This window comes from Petaurus breviceps, unplaced genomic scaffold (genome assembly GCF_028583685.1).
Source record: "Petaurus breviceps papuanus isolate PSGF00001 unplaced genomic scaffold, PetGlider_PUasm1.0 126, whole genome shotgun sequence".
Taxonomy (NCBI): Eukaryota; Metazoa; Chordata; class Mammalia; order Diprotodontia; family Petauridae; genus Petaurus; species Petaurus breviceps.
The window spans coordinates 16417829-16433546 of record NW_027185655.1 but is presented as its reverse complement, the minus strand read 5'-3'; the positions used below and the strand labels follow the sequence as shown (position 1 = coordinate 16433546).

The window sequence follows — 15718 nt, the reverse complement described above, 5'->3', positions numbered from 1 at the left end:
AAGGGGATGCCCATCAATTGGGGAATGGCTAAACAAGTTGTGGTATATGAATGTAATGGAATACTACTGTGCTAGATAAGAAATGAGGAGCAGATGGACTTCATAATAACCTGGAGAGACTTATATAAACTGATGCTGAGTGAGAAGAGCAGAACCAGGAGAACTTTGTACACAATTACAGACACATTTTATGTGTGATGACCAACTTTGATAGACTGGGCTCCTTTCAGCAATGCAAGGTTAGAAGACAACTACAAAAGACTCACGATGGAGAGGACCATCCACATCCAGAAAAAGAACTACAGACTCTACAGATTGAAGCAAACTATTTGCTCTCTCTTGTTTGTGTTTTGTTTTGTTTCATCCCTTCTTTCTCATTGTTCAGCCCGTCGGTTATAATCCTTTACAACATGACTAACATTCAACGTGAAGGTATTTGGAGAACCTATATTTAATTACAATGCCACTATGGGGGGAGAGGGAGGAGAAAATTTGAAATTTAAGAGATTGTGGAACTGAATGTTGTAAACTAAAAGTAAATAAAGACATCAATTATTTTTTTAAAAAGTCCCTTTCATCTCTAAATCTTTGATTTTGTATTTTATGTTTATTATGGTCGTGTGTGCTCTGTTCCCAACCATTTAAGAGAAAGTAAGATGAAACATATTATTTTGTATTCATTGATGAGTATCAAAATAACAAAGGGAAAAATTGGGATATGGTAAAAATTTGAGATCATTCTACTCTGGTGGTTGTCTAAGGGTTATCTTAGCCCCTTGGTGTCAGTAAGTGAGATTATCAAGGTAAAGTCTGGGTACTCAAGTGCCTGGTAATTATTTCTAGTTATTTTCAAAGTGTCCCAAGATTCAAAAATCTTCTAGTTCCTCTTTATGAAAATTTGGTTACAAGTTCAGTATGTAAGTGATCCACCAAAAAATCCTTCTATTTCTAGATTGTGGATTTTTCTTCCATTACTTTCCTCATTGTAACAAAAATGACAAAAGGATAAAGAAGTGAATCATTTTCTGTTAAGACAGGTTTTCTAGACTTAATATTACTAGACATATAATTCAGTTTGAAGGTATGGTGAGAATTATATCCTAAGGCCTTGCACCATGCAATCTAGGCTAGTTTTTCCTCCAAAGTCATGGATGCCACTCTAAAAAGCTTATTTGGATTGGTATGTTGCCCAACTTCCCCATTCCTATTCCAGCAAAATCCTCATGTTCACACCAGATTAAAGAATGATCAAGAAATCAAATGAGAAACCACATCATCTATCCCAGAAATTCACAAAGGGTCAGCCAAAAACCCATGGAAAAACAAAAAGGGGGGCCCTTCAGCAAAGCAAATACCAGCACGACTATCAAGGTGAGACATATAGCTTGTAAGGTTCTATGTCCTGACATGGCAAGAGTAGATGGCTCCCCTGAGCAAGCTCCAGAGTGGAGACCTTGGAAGCCTTAGGGAGCAACAGGAAGTACCAATGTATTATGGTGATCAGGATATCCCAGGTAAAAGGGTTCCAGAGGAAATTCATAAGACCCTTAAGGATTCAACTCTCAAACACACCTATGAGAGGAGAGACATACTTATTACTCCTTCAAAAGAAATTCAACTTGCTTTTATTTTCACTTCACATGTGTCACTTTTGAGTAATGCACTAGTTCTTTTCCACCCACATTCAATAATATGGATGGTGTTTATATGAATATTATTATTTCTGCTATTCTCTCTTGGGTAGTAATTAGTCTAGCTTGTCTTCTTTAACATACAAACTTAAGATTCATGCTATAAATATTTCATAATTATCTATCCGACCTAGAACACTGGTATGAACAGCAGACTTTTAGGAAATATTTTTTGGTGATGATAGTGAAGAAAATGGGCATACATACCAGCTTATTTAAAAATGAATTTGCTTTCATCATATTAATTTTGGAAGCCAGATCAAAGACAAAAGGAAAGTGTGCAAATATGACAGGACTCTTGGCTTCATCTGAAGAATTCTATAATTAAAGAGAAATTATAGTATTTATGAGCATCTGAAAAAACAGAGAATTTCTACTCAATTATAGTATCTTAAGTCTCTCCCACAAGTCTTTTGGGACTATCTTGTAAATCAAGGGTTCTTAAGTCAGAGCAATGCATTCGTTTTATACCATATTTAAAAGTAATTGGTTTACTTTGTAATCCTAGGTAATATATTACCCATTTAAAATTAACCATAAAGGACATATGAAGAAGGATGCTATCTGCATCTAGAGAAAGAACTGATAAATAGATCATAGAATAATTTTATATTTAGATACATATATATGTATACATGTCCATATGTGTATACATATATACGTATGTGTGTGTATATACACATACACATCCCTATTTGTGTCTAACAGCAGCAGGCAGAAGGAGAGGGAAAAAAGAAAAAAAATAGAAATTTACATGATAACTTTATTATATATTTAAAAGGAATAGCAAATAGTACTCATAGATTTGTATTTTCATGTGCAATCATTTTTTTAATGATACTATGTTAAGGAAAGGATTATTTTATAATAAAAATAAAATAAAAACATTTTGAGAAATCTAGAGATTTCACTGGGAGTTTAAAGAAGTTTATGACACAAAAATGGTTAAGAATCCCTGTTCTGAGTACTTCTAAAACCTGGAAGTATTTGTTAGGAGATAGTTATTCTGAGAAACTATATAAAAGGCACACAAAATGAATCCTTTCAATGTACATCATATTTATTGATTCAATAATGAACCCAAGAAGTCTGGGCTTATCAAAATGAAGAATAGAATTGTATAATAGAATAGTTATAATTTTAAGAGCTCAGATCCATTCACCCAGAAGACCTGACCTGTCAGGTGGGCTAAAGGAAAGGTTACACTGGATGCAACATACTTACAGTATGATTTTTCCAATAATACCATCTTCCTACATCTTGACAAAAATCCAGCCAACTGCAGAGTTTACTGATGTAAAATGTACTCTCTGGAACTTTATATTTAGCCTTCTCATTTACCTTAAACAGAACATTTTTCTTATGAGTGTATTTTCATATCAATAAACAGTATAATCAAAAAATTTTTTATGGAGATTCCTTAATCAGGCTAAAGAAGGGCCAACCGATTGGGTTCATTTTTCAATTTCATTATATTTTCACTGATGCCTTTTGTTCTTTCATCCTATTTATTTAGTCCTTTTCCCTCCCTTATTCAGTTAGTCAACCCTTTGATGTAAAGAGGGGGAAAAAAATCCAATTCCGCAAAATTAACCAACACATGAACCTTTCTGATGGTACCATTAAGCTTTACACATTCCACTTAGCCTATAGCACTTACAGGCACTTTCTGAGCCAAATCCTGGAAGTGTGGATTCAGACTAGTCTCCTGTAGTTTTTTGTTCACTTACACCTATTTCACGGAATCATAGATGTAGAGTTGCACAAGAACTTAGAGGTCATCTAGTTCTCTCACTTTTTTTTAGATGAAGAAACAGAGTCAGAGGTTTGAAGGGGTGTCCAAGTTCATCTTGAACCACTGGTTCTCAGAATTCAGATTCAGATCCTCTGGCTTCAAATCCAATACTCTTTCTATGGCACTGTAGTGCCCCTCAGATCTGTGTGGCACAGATTCCGTAGAGAGTTTTTATTTATTTTATTTACCATAATGAAGAATCTGAAACTGCCAGATATAATTTCTAGAGAATTTTCTGGTATGACTCCAATATGGATCAGCATTCAATCTTTCCATTCCAATCCTGCCCTCATACTTGGAGACTTCAAAGGCCATACTGATGTTTCTTCAAATTCTCTAGATTTTCCCTGAAATGGCTCCTTTCTGCTAAATGAGTATCTCTCCATTTATATTTTTATATTATATTATATTATATTACGTTACATTACGTTACATTACATTATATTATATTAAGCCTAATCCCGGGGTCTGATCCAATGGAAAAATTTAAGAAGTCCAGAATCTTGTCAATGAGCACTTATGACTCTTGTGTTTTGAGTATTAATTTTATGTAAAGAAAACAAATAGCTGTCCTATATTTGTTCTATATTATGTATGAAATACCTTTCTAATCCCATCTTTTTTTGTGAGACCTTAGACATTAAAACAACAACTAAGTTTTAAGCCATTTTCCCAGGGCCTTCAAGATGGGAAGTGTGTGAAAAGGAGCCTTACTCTATTCCTTAGTGCTCAGGCTCATCTAGGAGCTTAAGAAGGACCAAATATAGTTCTTAGTGGGAAAGGTAGACCCTGCCCACGGATCAGGATCAGTCTATTGTTACACTGAAAAGCATGGCCAGAGAGAGTGCCTTTGAGAGGTAATGGAGGATAGAAGAGCCTGGCATGCTATGGTCCAAAGAGTCAGACACAACCGAAAGTCTGTATGACAAAAAATGGTTTCTGTGAATGCGAGAAGATGGACAGAATATAAGGAGAAAAGGTCTAGGAGGAAGGGAAATTTGTCAGCCATACAGAAAGTACAAGGGAAGGAGTGTTCAGAACTGAATTGGTTCTTAGAAGGGGCAAGGCAGAGGTGGATGGGCATAAGAAAGTGGGGAGTGGATCCAGGGAAAGGAGTTTTTGCCGAGGTTGCTCACAACTATGAAAAACAGGAACTGGGAAAGAAATAAAGGAGAGTCTGTTAACCATACAATGCTGGATTTATTCACCTTCCCCCTACCTTGTTCCAGTCTTCTTACAGTTTACCTTACCCTGTGAAGCTTTTTCAGCATTCCAAGGAGAGCTTTCATATTACAATGGTCCTCAACACTTTCAGACCAAGAATTCATCTGAAAGCTGATAGTTTGTTTGAGCATCTGAATCAATGAATTGAAAGACGATTCCTCCAATGATTCCCAACATTTCTCTGAGGAATATAAAGGTCAATTTATATTTTTTAAATAGACATATACATATATGTGGACATATATACACATATAAAATACACACATAAATGTGCCTATATGCATACAAGCAGTTATATGGCACTTTAAGATTTACATGGCATTTTACATGTTCTCTCTTTTGATTCTCTAAAAATTCAATGTTACTATTATTATCCTAATTTTATGCAGCCGAGGTTATGACTTTCCCAGGCTCACACAGCTAGGAAATGTCTGGTCATATCTTCTTGACTATGGGTCCAGAGTTTTTTTCTTCTCTCCCCCTTCCCCACTCTAGAGATGGCTACCATCAGACACAAATAAGTGTATTGTGTATATATGTGTGTGTGCGTATATGTGTATGTGTATATATATATGCATATGTGTATGTGTATGTATATATATATATATAACACCATTTTATATATACTTCTATTTATCTATTCTTCTTCTAAATGCAGATAGCATCTTTCTTCATATGTCCTTTGTAGTTAATTTTGATATTTATAATAGTCAAAATGACTTATATGCTCAAAGTTCTTCTTAAAACTATTGCTATTACTGTATACAATGTTGTCTTGGTTCTGCTAATTTCGCTCATCATTATTTCGTGCAAGTCTTTGCATGTTTTTCTAAGATCATTGAGCTAAGATTGATGGCACCTCCCACTCCCTTTGTTACACAGACTCAGAAGTACATCTTTCATTTCTGTCTTTTACAACCCACATCCACTCAATTGACAAGTCCTTTCGATGATTCATTCATGATATCTTTTGCTTTGATCCTCTCTTTTGAACTTTTAATGCTATGACAGGCACCTTCCTCTCCTATTTCTGCTTATACCGCATCTGCCTTATCCAAAATCCTACCCTTGTCTCAAGACAGGTAATAGAATGCTAACCTCTTCCTGAAACCTTCCTTGAGAGTCAATTACTTTAAGTCACCCTCCCTCCCCAAAGCACTTTATACTTCCTTTAGGCACTTATCCCATTCTAACTTATGCTATGATCATCCTGTATCCCCCCAAATGACTGACACCCAATAGGTACTCAATAAAGATCTGTTAAATTTAATTTAGTTGAATAAATAGCCCATATATGACATACCTTTCACCGACTAAATTCCACTGGAATTAAAAACAAAATTGCATAATCTAACAAAACTCACTGACAGTTACATTCCCATATAATTACTTTTTAATTTATTATTTTAAATATCAACAAAGTCAAATTAATTGTATTCTTTATCATGAGTAGAACACAACTGATGTTAAAGTTGAGTTTAATGGGAATGTTTACTTATGGTAGACTTGAAGATAAATTATACTAAATGTAATTGATCTTACCCAGAACTTCTGAAGACTGGTCATTTATTTTACAAACAACTTTTGTGAATGGGACCACTAGAGACTTCCAGTTCCCAGGTGTATGCATTACAGGACATTTTGGGAGTATAAGGAAAATTGATAAAGCTTCCTGATGTGGAGAATCCCATGGAAGGACCTTGAGCATATAATCTCTGAGACATGCAGTTATCTGTAGTCAAAAACATATTGATAAAATATTCAAATAACAATGTTTACTAAAAAGGGCATAGTTAAGGACAATGACATGTGCCAGAAGACTCATATGAAAGCCTCATCTTCAATGCCACTACAATGTACAATATTGGTAAAACAAAACAAAACAAAAAAACTTAATCTTTCTGGAATCAATTGCTCAAACAGTTTTCCTAAACTTTGTTATATACTCTTAAAAAAATTTTTTTTGAAGGGAATTGAAGTTAGGTGACTTGCTCCAGGTCATACAGCTAGTAAGTGTCTGATGTCACATTTGAACTCGGGTCTTTCTGACTCCAGAGCTGGTGTTCTACTATGCCGCCTAGGGGCCCCACATCTTAATGGCAATTGTGTTTCCCATTTAACAAGGTGGAATGTTGAAACGAAAAGCTTAAACCGCAGGAGCCAAAGTCACACAAAGTAAACTATGAATCCAATATTACTATGAAGTCTTTCAAATAGAATTCTTTATACACTTGAAGCTGCTGTTAACAGTTTCCTTAGAATGCTAATACAGTTTGGCCTCCCTACTTTGACCTCAATATCAAACGTACTTTTCAAAGGAGTAATTTTTGTGAATACAAAAGAAAAAGCTGTTGTATGCTACTTATTTATAAAGAGAGGTACTGTAGCATAATGAGTTTAGAAATGGGATTAATCGGGGCGGCCAGGTGGCTCAGCGAGTAAGAGCACCGGCTCCAGTGTCGGGATGACTTGGATCAAATCCGGGCTCAGATACTCAGCACCACACCCAGAAATAACTGGCCGTGTAACCTTGAGTAAGTTACTTAACCCCGATTGCTTTAAAAAAAAAATAAAGTAAGTCAATAAATTATAAAAAAAAAAAGAAATGGGATTAATCAGGTGTACATGGAGTCAGGTTCTGCTGGATGTGTGACCCCTGGGCAAATCTAGCAGTGCTCAGGCAAATCTCAAAGACTAGAAATCACAGAGGAGTTGCTATTCTGCATGTGTGGAAGGAATTTCTTCTCCTAGGAGCTCCCTAAATTGATAAAATAACAGGGACAAAGTTTTTTTAGAAGAAATACTATTTTTTCTTTTAAAAAAATGAATCCATGATTTCTCAAAGCACCTGTTGTGCTCAGATATCAGCCTAAAATACTGTGATGTGATAACTCTGAAAGCAGGCATCTGACCTTCCTACCCAAATGGTCACCTGAAGGGGAGGGAGATAGCCTAGCTCCCACACATCTACAGCAGCAAAACTGTGGTGCTTGTGCCAGATGGAATAATGATTGAGAAATCCAGTGAAAATTATAGTAAATGATTTCTTCTACCTCATAAATGCACAAAAGGTTAGCCAGAAGCTCATAGGAAATTGGAAAACAGAATCCCCTAGCCAAGAGAGCACTGGTGTGATGATGTATGGAGCCTTCAATGTTGTGTCTGGAAATACAGCAACAATGGAGGGGCTTCCCTGAGAAAGTCCCAGTGTGGGGGTTGTGGGAGTCTCAGAAGAGGTAATAAACCATCCAGCATGATGTTGACCAGTGTATTGCCACAGTGTTCAGCCTGGGACAACCCAGGTTCTTGAGCTCAGAGGTCCTTAGAATTCTATTCTTAGATGTCGGAGAGGGCCTTGAAGAACCAGAGAACCTCCAAGATCCAGAGTGGGATGTAATCTTGGGAAATGGAGATCAGCTAAAATCCAAACCCAACTCAGGGAACTTGAGTCATAACCATGAAGGACAGATCACCCACCCAAAAGCATACCAAGGTGACAAAGTCTGACTTTGACATAAAGCCCTAATTCAGAAACTAAAACTGGAGAGATGAATAAATCAAACACCAACCAATATCAAAAATTATCACAGATCCCCTAAGAGAGGACCAACTTCATAATAATTTCCAGGATAGATTCAAAGAAAAAAATGAATTTTCCACAAAATCGACATTAATACCTAGAAGAAATGAAACAATAGATAACGGGACTCCCTGATAAGTTATACACCATACAGAAGTCAATCAATACTCCATGATACAGCAAAAAAAAAAGTTAGAACAAAAATCAGAAGATTGCAAAAATCAAAGAAAATGTAAGGTATCTGGTATCAAAACAACTTGCTTGAAAAAGAGCTGAGGAGAGAAAATTTAAGAATTAAAAATTTAGACTCCCTAAAAACTACGATAAATAAGTTTGAACACTATACTTCAAGAAATATAAATGACACAATAAAGATAGAAAATATCCATAATCACCTCCTGCAAGTAACCTCAATAGGAAAATCCCAGTAATATCATAGCCAAAATCTGGACCTACCACTCTAAAAATGAAGTACATATGAGCATCCAGAAAGAAACAGTTCAAGTACCAAGAAATTAGAGTCAAGATCACACAAGACCTGGTCCCCTTCTGTTTTTTAAATGAGAAAAAAAGTCTTAGAATATAGTATACAAAAAGGATTCTAAAGGATTTGTGATGAAGTATATTACCTACCCCCTGACAGAGAAATGATGGATGCAAGATACAAAAACATACATTTTTGGTCATGGGAACAAACATTTATGTATCAAGCACAAAACTAAGCACTTTACAAACATTATCTCATTTGATCCACACAACAATCTTATGAGGTAGATGCTACTATTGTTATCATACTTATTTTATAGTTGACAAAACTGAGGTAGACAGGTTGAGTGATTTAGGGTCACACAGCTAGAAAGTATCTGAGACTAGATTTGAACTCAGGTCTTCCTGGCTCCAGGACCCAGTGTTCTGTCTACTGCCACCACCTATCAACCTTGGGATTATTTTGCTTTTGATTTACTATGCTAATGTGTTATATTTTTTCCCTGCCTTTCCTTCTCTCCTTGAATGGGAGGAACAGAAGGAAGAAGGAGGAGGAAGAATTAACAACAGTCATACAAATAGTAATAATAAAAATAAAGGATCATTTTAAAATGAACAGAAGGAGATTCAGAAGCACAAACAGGATAGTTTTAAAAATAATGTGTGGGGGCAGCCAGGGAGCACAGCGAGTAAGAGCACCGGCCCCAGTGTTGGGATGACCTGGAGATCGAATCGGGGCTCAGACACTTAGCACCCACCCAGAAACACCTGGCCATGTAACCTTGAGCAAGTTACTTAACCCCAATTGCTTTAAAAAAAATAATGTGTGAAACATGTCATATACTTGTTTTGAAAGCAAGGAGTATGAAATGGAATTTCACAGAATTCTCTTTTTGTATGCTATATCTATGGAAATGCTCTTTTTTGTGTTATCTAGAATTACCCCCAAAAAATCTTAAATCATGAAAAGAATTGCTGTTCTTGCCCTTCTCTCTCTCCCCCATCAAAATCTAGCTTCACTGTGTAAATCTCTCTTTTACATCTTTCAATTTTTTCTTATACTAATCCATCAGTCCCATGTCAATATTCATGCAAAAGAGTCAGACTCCTTTATCACAGCAGAATCATAGTGGACAGAAGGGTCATCTTCCATCTCATTTTAAAAAGTCGTTTTTCTTGCCAATTTTGGCTGTTCTCACCTCCAATGAGGAAACAAAACTGTCACTCCTTGCACATGACATGATGTTACACTTAGAGAATCCTAGAGAATCAACTAAAAAACTATTTGAAAAAATCGACAACTTTAACAAAGTTTCTGGATATAAAATAAATCCACATAAATCATCAGCGTTTCTATATATTACCAACAAAGCCCAGTAGCAAGAGATAGAGAAATTCTGTTTAAAATAACTAGATAATATAAAATACTTGGGAGTGTACCTACCAAGACATACCCAGGAACTTTATGAAACTTTTCATACATATAAAGTCAGATCTAAACAACTGGAAACATATCAATTGCTAATGAGCAGACCAAGCAAATATAATAAAAATGACAATTCTACCTAAATTAATTTACTTTTTCAGTGCTGTACCAATCAAACTACCAAAAAGTTATTTTCTAGAGCTACAAACTATATTATAAACAAAGGGAATCATTTCTGAAATTACTGGAAACTATGCCATAAAACATATTACTTGCCTTCACATAATAATGTCATCATTTAATAATAATTATTAAGTAGTGTTTCTTTTTCCCCTTACATGAAATTTTAGAAATAGGATGTACATAGAAACCATCTCATTCAATTTACTTAATTTAAAGAAACTGAGGCTCAGTCTAGAGAAGTGATTTGCACATGAGTAGATAGTGGAAGATCTAGGATTCTAACCATAATCTAAGCTACCAATCTTTTCTTTCTATCCCACCATGCTATCAATGTTGAAAAATGTCATTTAGGAGTTTACTATACCAATGCCAGAGTTAGATCTTGGAAGGACAGTTTCAAATAGTCCATTTTAAGTGGGCAGGAAGAAAAAGTGGTAGGATCTTAAGAAATCTTCCCAGCTAACAAATTCTTCTGAATTAAAAATGCATTCATGTGAAATGCCTATTATTAAATTCCCATTCTACATCTGCTGAGCACATTTTACAAGTAAACACACATGTACAATACCTTGTGTGGTGAAATCTAGATTATTACCGTGTTTTTAATCCAGTCCGTCTGCATTAATTCCTCAAAGACATCTCTTGCCATGTGTAGGTCAACATCAATTGGAATGGCATCATCAGTTCTTTGGAAAAAAAAAATCATTGCCTAGATGAACTAGAGATATGTCCAAATACAATGTACTACTTCACTAGTTTATGTCTATATATAAATGAGGGGTTAGGTCTCCAGGTGCAATGTTTCTTCTAAAGCTTACAGCCTTCTATCTTTGTTTCTAACCATTTCCACATCATGCTGTCTAGACTCCAGGCACCATCCTCATTTCTCCCCAGTCCTGTATCCTACAACCTTGGACTTTACTAAGCTTTCTCTTCATCTTGCCTGGAACCAGGACTTCATGCTACTTCCTGTCTATCTCCACAGCAGGCTGATACATGTCTAATTCCCCTCTGCCTCCCCAAACACATGTCTTCCAGTTTTTTGTATGCTGATACCCCATTAGAGTGTAAGTTCTTTGAGGACACAGGTTACTGGCTTGTTTGTATTTATATCAACAGAGAACTTTGCACATAGTAAAGCATTTAATAGTAAATGCTTTTTTTTATCTGACAGCCCATTTGACATTTTTATGCTAGACTTCTTTCTCATATATTTCAAAGTGAACTCTTCAAAAGTCATGTGAAACTCTGCTGTTTATCTCTTGTTTATTCATAAATTGTTCACCATCCATAAGTCCTATAAGTAGTGTGTTCCATGTTCTTAAAATTTTCTTCTAGTATCTCTCTTTATAACTAGTTTGTGTATTAATTTTTACCTTATCTTGGTAAATGGTATAAGATACTGGTCTATGCCTAGTTTCTGCCATACTACTTTCCAGTTTTCCCAACAGTTTTTTTTTTTTACCAAATATGACTTCTTATCCCCAAATCTTAAATCTTGACATTTGTCAAATACAAGGTTACTATATTTATTTGCTGCTGTAAATTGTATGTCTATTCTCTTCCATTGATCTGTCTTTCTATTTCTTAGCCAGTACCAGATAGTTTTGACATTTACTGCTTTATAATATAAGTTTAAGATCTGGTACTAATAAACCTACTTCCTTTACATTTTTAAAATTAATTCCTTTGATAGTCTTGACTTTTTTTCTTCCAAATGAATTTTTTCATCATTTTTTCTAACTCAGGAAAATAGTTTTTTGGTAATTTAATTGGGATGGCATTGAATATTTCGAGAACAGTTAATCTTTAGAAATCCCTTCTGAATGTTCTTATTCTATCAATCAGCAAGCATTTGTTGCAGGCATCTTTGTACCTGTTTCATGTTAGGTAAAAAAGAAAAAATATCCTTCCTCAGGTAGCCATGTGGTTCAGTGAATAGACCAGACATGGAGTCAGGAAGACCTGAGTTCAAATCTAGCCTCAGATACTTATTAGCTGTGAGACCCTGAGTAAGTCATTTAAACTCTGTCTAAGCTTCCTTCTCTGTTAGATGGGGATAATAATAGTATCTCTCTCCCAGGATAAAGTATGATGATATGTATAAAGTGTTTTACAAATTTCAAAGCACTTATAAATGCTAGCTATTATTCTATTTCATGAAATTAACTATCAGGAGTATTACCTTTTCTTCAAAAAACTGGCAGTCAGACAAGCAGGATATGAAAATATCTCATGAATTTCCCTACATGAGGAAGAACACAAAGGTTAATTGAAACAAAACAAACTATAAAGCATATTTCTTCATGGTTCCTGTTTTCATGATCAGTTATAGCATAAATCACTGACAACTTTTCTATGTTGTGAGCAATAGGCAACTTCATATATATAAAGTCTAGAATAGTAACATAAATGAAGTTTGATTTTGGAGTTGTCCAAGAAGAATTTATTTTCAGTAGGTACAAATACATCTTACTTTATTTAGGAGACATTCCCTCACTCCCAAAAATGGTATGAACCTAGAGTTGTAAATATAAGATGTCAAAAAACAAAAATTAAATTTTACAGGAAAAATGATTGTTTCTTACTCATAAGATCACAGATTTAGTGTAATAAAGAACCTTAGAGGTCATTTAGTTAACGTCCATCTTTTACAGATGAGGAAACCAAAGCCTAGAAGGGTTAAATAATTTGTCCAAGGTCACAGAAGTAGGCAGATTTGAACACCAAGTCTATGACTGAGAGATTTTGTGCTTTACACTGTGCCGCAATGCCCCCTAGTGTTTGTTTTCTCTCTACCTCCCTCCCTCTCCCCCCTCCCTCCCTCCCTCTCTGTCTGTCTCTCTCTCCCTCTCTGTCTCTGTCTCTCTCTGTCTCTCTGTCTCTGTCTCTCTGTCTCTCTCTCCTATGACCCTCATCACCTCTTTGAACTTCAATTTTCTTACCTAAAAAAATTCAGATAACATTTTATATCACACATTCTATCTCAACATTTTAATGAGCAAATGGTAAGCTCTCAAGCCCTGTATAAGTAAGTTATCACTGTTAATCATGGTCATCATTGATAACAACATCCCAAACTGACTGTGGCCTTAGCAAGGTCATTGTATCTTCCTGGGCTTCAATTTCCTCATCCGAAAAATGAGAAGGGGCAGTGTGGGTCAGTGGAAGAAGCATTTGATTTAGAGTCATAAGATGTGAGTTCGGATCTCACTGTTGATAGCTAATACCTGTGTGCTCTTGGAAAAGTCACTTTAATTTCTCTGGGCCTCAGTTTCCTCATCTGTAAAATGAGGGGGTTGAATTAGGTGGTTACTAAGGTCCCTTCTGGCTCTAAATCAGTGGTCCTATTGATCAAAATCTCTGTAATGCTTCTTTCATATAAAAAATTTATGAGCTAGGGGCAGCAAAGTGGCTCAGCGAGTAAGAGCACTGGCTCCAGTGTCGGGATGACCTGGATCAAATCCGGGCTCAGATACTTAGCGCCACACCCAGAAATAACTGGCCATGTAACCTTGAGCAAGTTACTTAACCCCGATTGCTTAAAAAAAAAATTTATGAGCCTATTTTTCTATGGGGTATTCACAGCAAAGGATCAATTTTCTCTCTTCTTTCTTTGTCTTTCAAGTGATGACATATACAGTATTATATTCCGCTGGCATAATTTTAAACCCTGTTGTACAAAGGGAGAAAAAGTACAGAACAACCTTTTTGAATCCTGATACTCTTCACTTCCAATTTCCACTGTGGTCCATTTCTTAATCAGGGTTCGGTTCAGTTGGCTGATTTGCTGTAGGCTTCTTCCAGTGGTAGACGAAGAATTATCAACCTCCAAGAGGAGAAAAGGTGAGAAAATATGTGAACAGAGCTCTAAGTCTCAGGGTATTGCATATGATATTAGTGCAATGGCCATCTTATTAAACAACCAGAGGGGGTTTCTTTGACATCTCCAATAAGTCAATCACTTTGAATTTATTAATCTACTCTGAAATCAAATAAGTGATGTCTCAATCACTTCCTGGAAACAGAAAGGTTTTTTTTTTAAAGCAATTGGGGTTAAGTAACTTGCTCAAGGTCACACGGCCAGGTGTTTCTGGGTGGGTGCTAAGTGTCTGAGCCTGGATTCGATCCCCAGGTCATCCCGACACTGGAGCCGGTGCTCTTACTTGCTGTGCTACCTGGCTGCCCCCAGAAAGTTTTTAAATGATTTTTGAAAGTACCAGCTCTTGGCTAAATATTCTATACCACCTTCCAAAGGCAAGCAATTCTACATCATTTCTTTACTAATCATGTCCCTGATGCCAAATGAGGCTTCTTTGAAGAAGGGCTTGCTTATCTGAATCACATCATAAGTGAAGAAACATTCTATGTAGATGAATCACTGTTTGTCTTTAAAAGAAAATTAAGGGGCTGCTAGGTGGCTAAAGCGGCAGCCCTGGAATCAGGAGGACCTGAGTTCGGATTTGGCTTCAGACACTTAACAGAAAAAAAAAACAACTAGCCATGTGACCTTGGGCAAGTTACTTAACCCCAATTGCCCTCCAAAATAGAAAAAAAAAAAAAAAAAGAAAGAAAATTAAACATGAATGGTAGGATTATTAAGCTTTAAAAAAAATTGAACTTATTATTTCAATGGTAACAAATTCAAACAGAAACAGGGTTCTTGTGGGATGCATATGGATTTAGTTTAAAAATGTAATGTTATCCATGTTTTATTGCATTTTTATTCATTTTGTAAATTACTTCCCAACTACATTCCATTAGCGCTCAGAAGTATTATGGGTGGCATGCAGTCTGAAAGCTTGTCTGTTTGACAACTGTATGGTGGAAAGAAGATATAGTCTTAGAAAATTGTCTGGAAGCATTGAAAAGTTAAGTGACCTGCCCAGGGTCACATAGCAAGTGTATAAGAGATAGGCTTTGAACTGGGTCCTTACTGACTCCAAGGCTAGTTCTCTACCCATTATGCTATGCCTCCTCTCTCCTAAGACTAAGACATATAAAATGAAAATGTGTCATCTCGTGTAAATGCCCTATGTAAATATTTTAAATTTCACCACCTAATATAATGGCAAATTCTTCTATTATAAAATTGATTTTTGGTTTCTTGAATTTAGAGCAAAAATAAGTGAAGAATTTTCTAATCTACTACTATGCATTAAAGATGCATAAGAAAAATAATTTAATTTTACAAATTTAAAATTTCAATTTAAAAATACACCAACTGAGCACACATGCAATCTTCTTTATGTTTTGAGATAGAAATAAAATTTGAATATGAATCCATAAGGATGAAACAATGCTTTAACTACTGCCTTGTAAAGCTGAGCAAA

At 35.7% G+C, this 15718-nt stretch overlaps 1 protein-coding gene across 2 annotated transcripts in view; it reads right to left on the bottom strand.

The window, feature by feature from the left end:
• LOC138165502 (probable E3 ubiquitin-protein ligase HERC6) overlaps positions 1-15718 on the bottom strand; it is a 45877-nt gene that overhangs the window by 13022 nt on the left and 17137 nt on the right. For both annotated transcript variants that reach the window (XM_069093889.1, XM_069093892.1), the window contains exons 9-15: positions 14093-14214; positions 12571-12630; positions 10981-11071; positions 6253-6442; positions 4737-4891; positions 2916-3032; positions 1899-2009 (exon numbers count right to left, since the gene is read on the bottom strand). In XM_069093889.1, coding sequence (XP_068949990.1) covers positions 1899-2009; positions 2916-3032; positions 4737-4891; positions 6253-6442; positions 10981-11071; positions 12571-12630; positions 14093-14214 — 846 coding nt within the window. The remainder of the gene's footprint in view (positions 1-1898; positions 2010-2915; positions 3033-4736; positions 4892-6252; positions 6443-10980; positions 11072-12570; positions 12631-14092; positions 14215-15718) is intronic.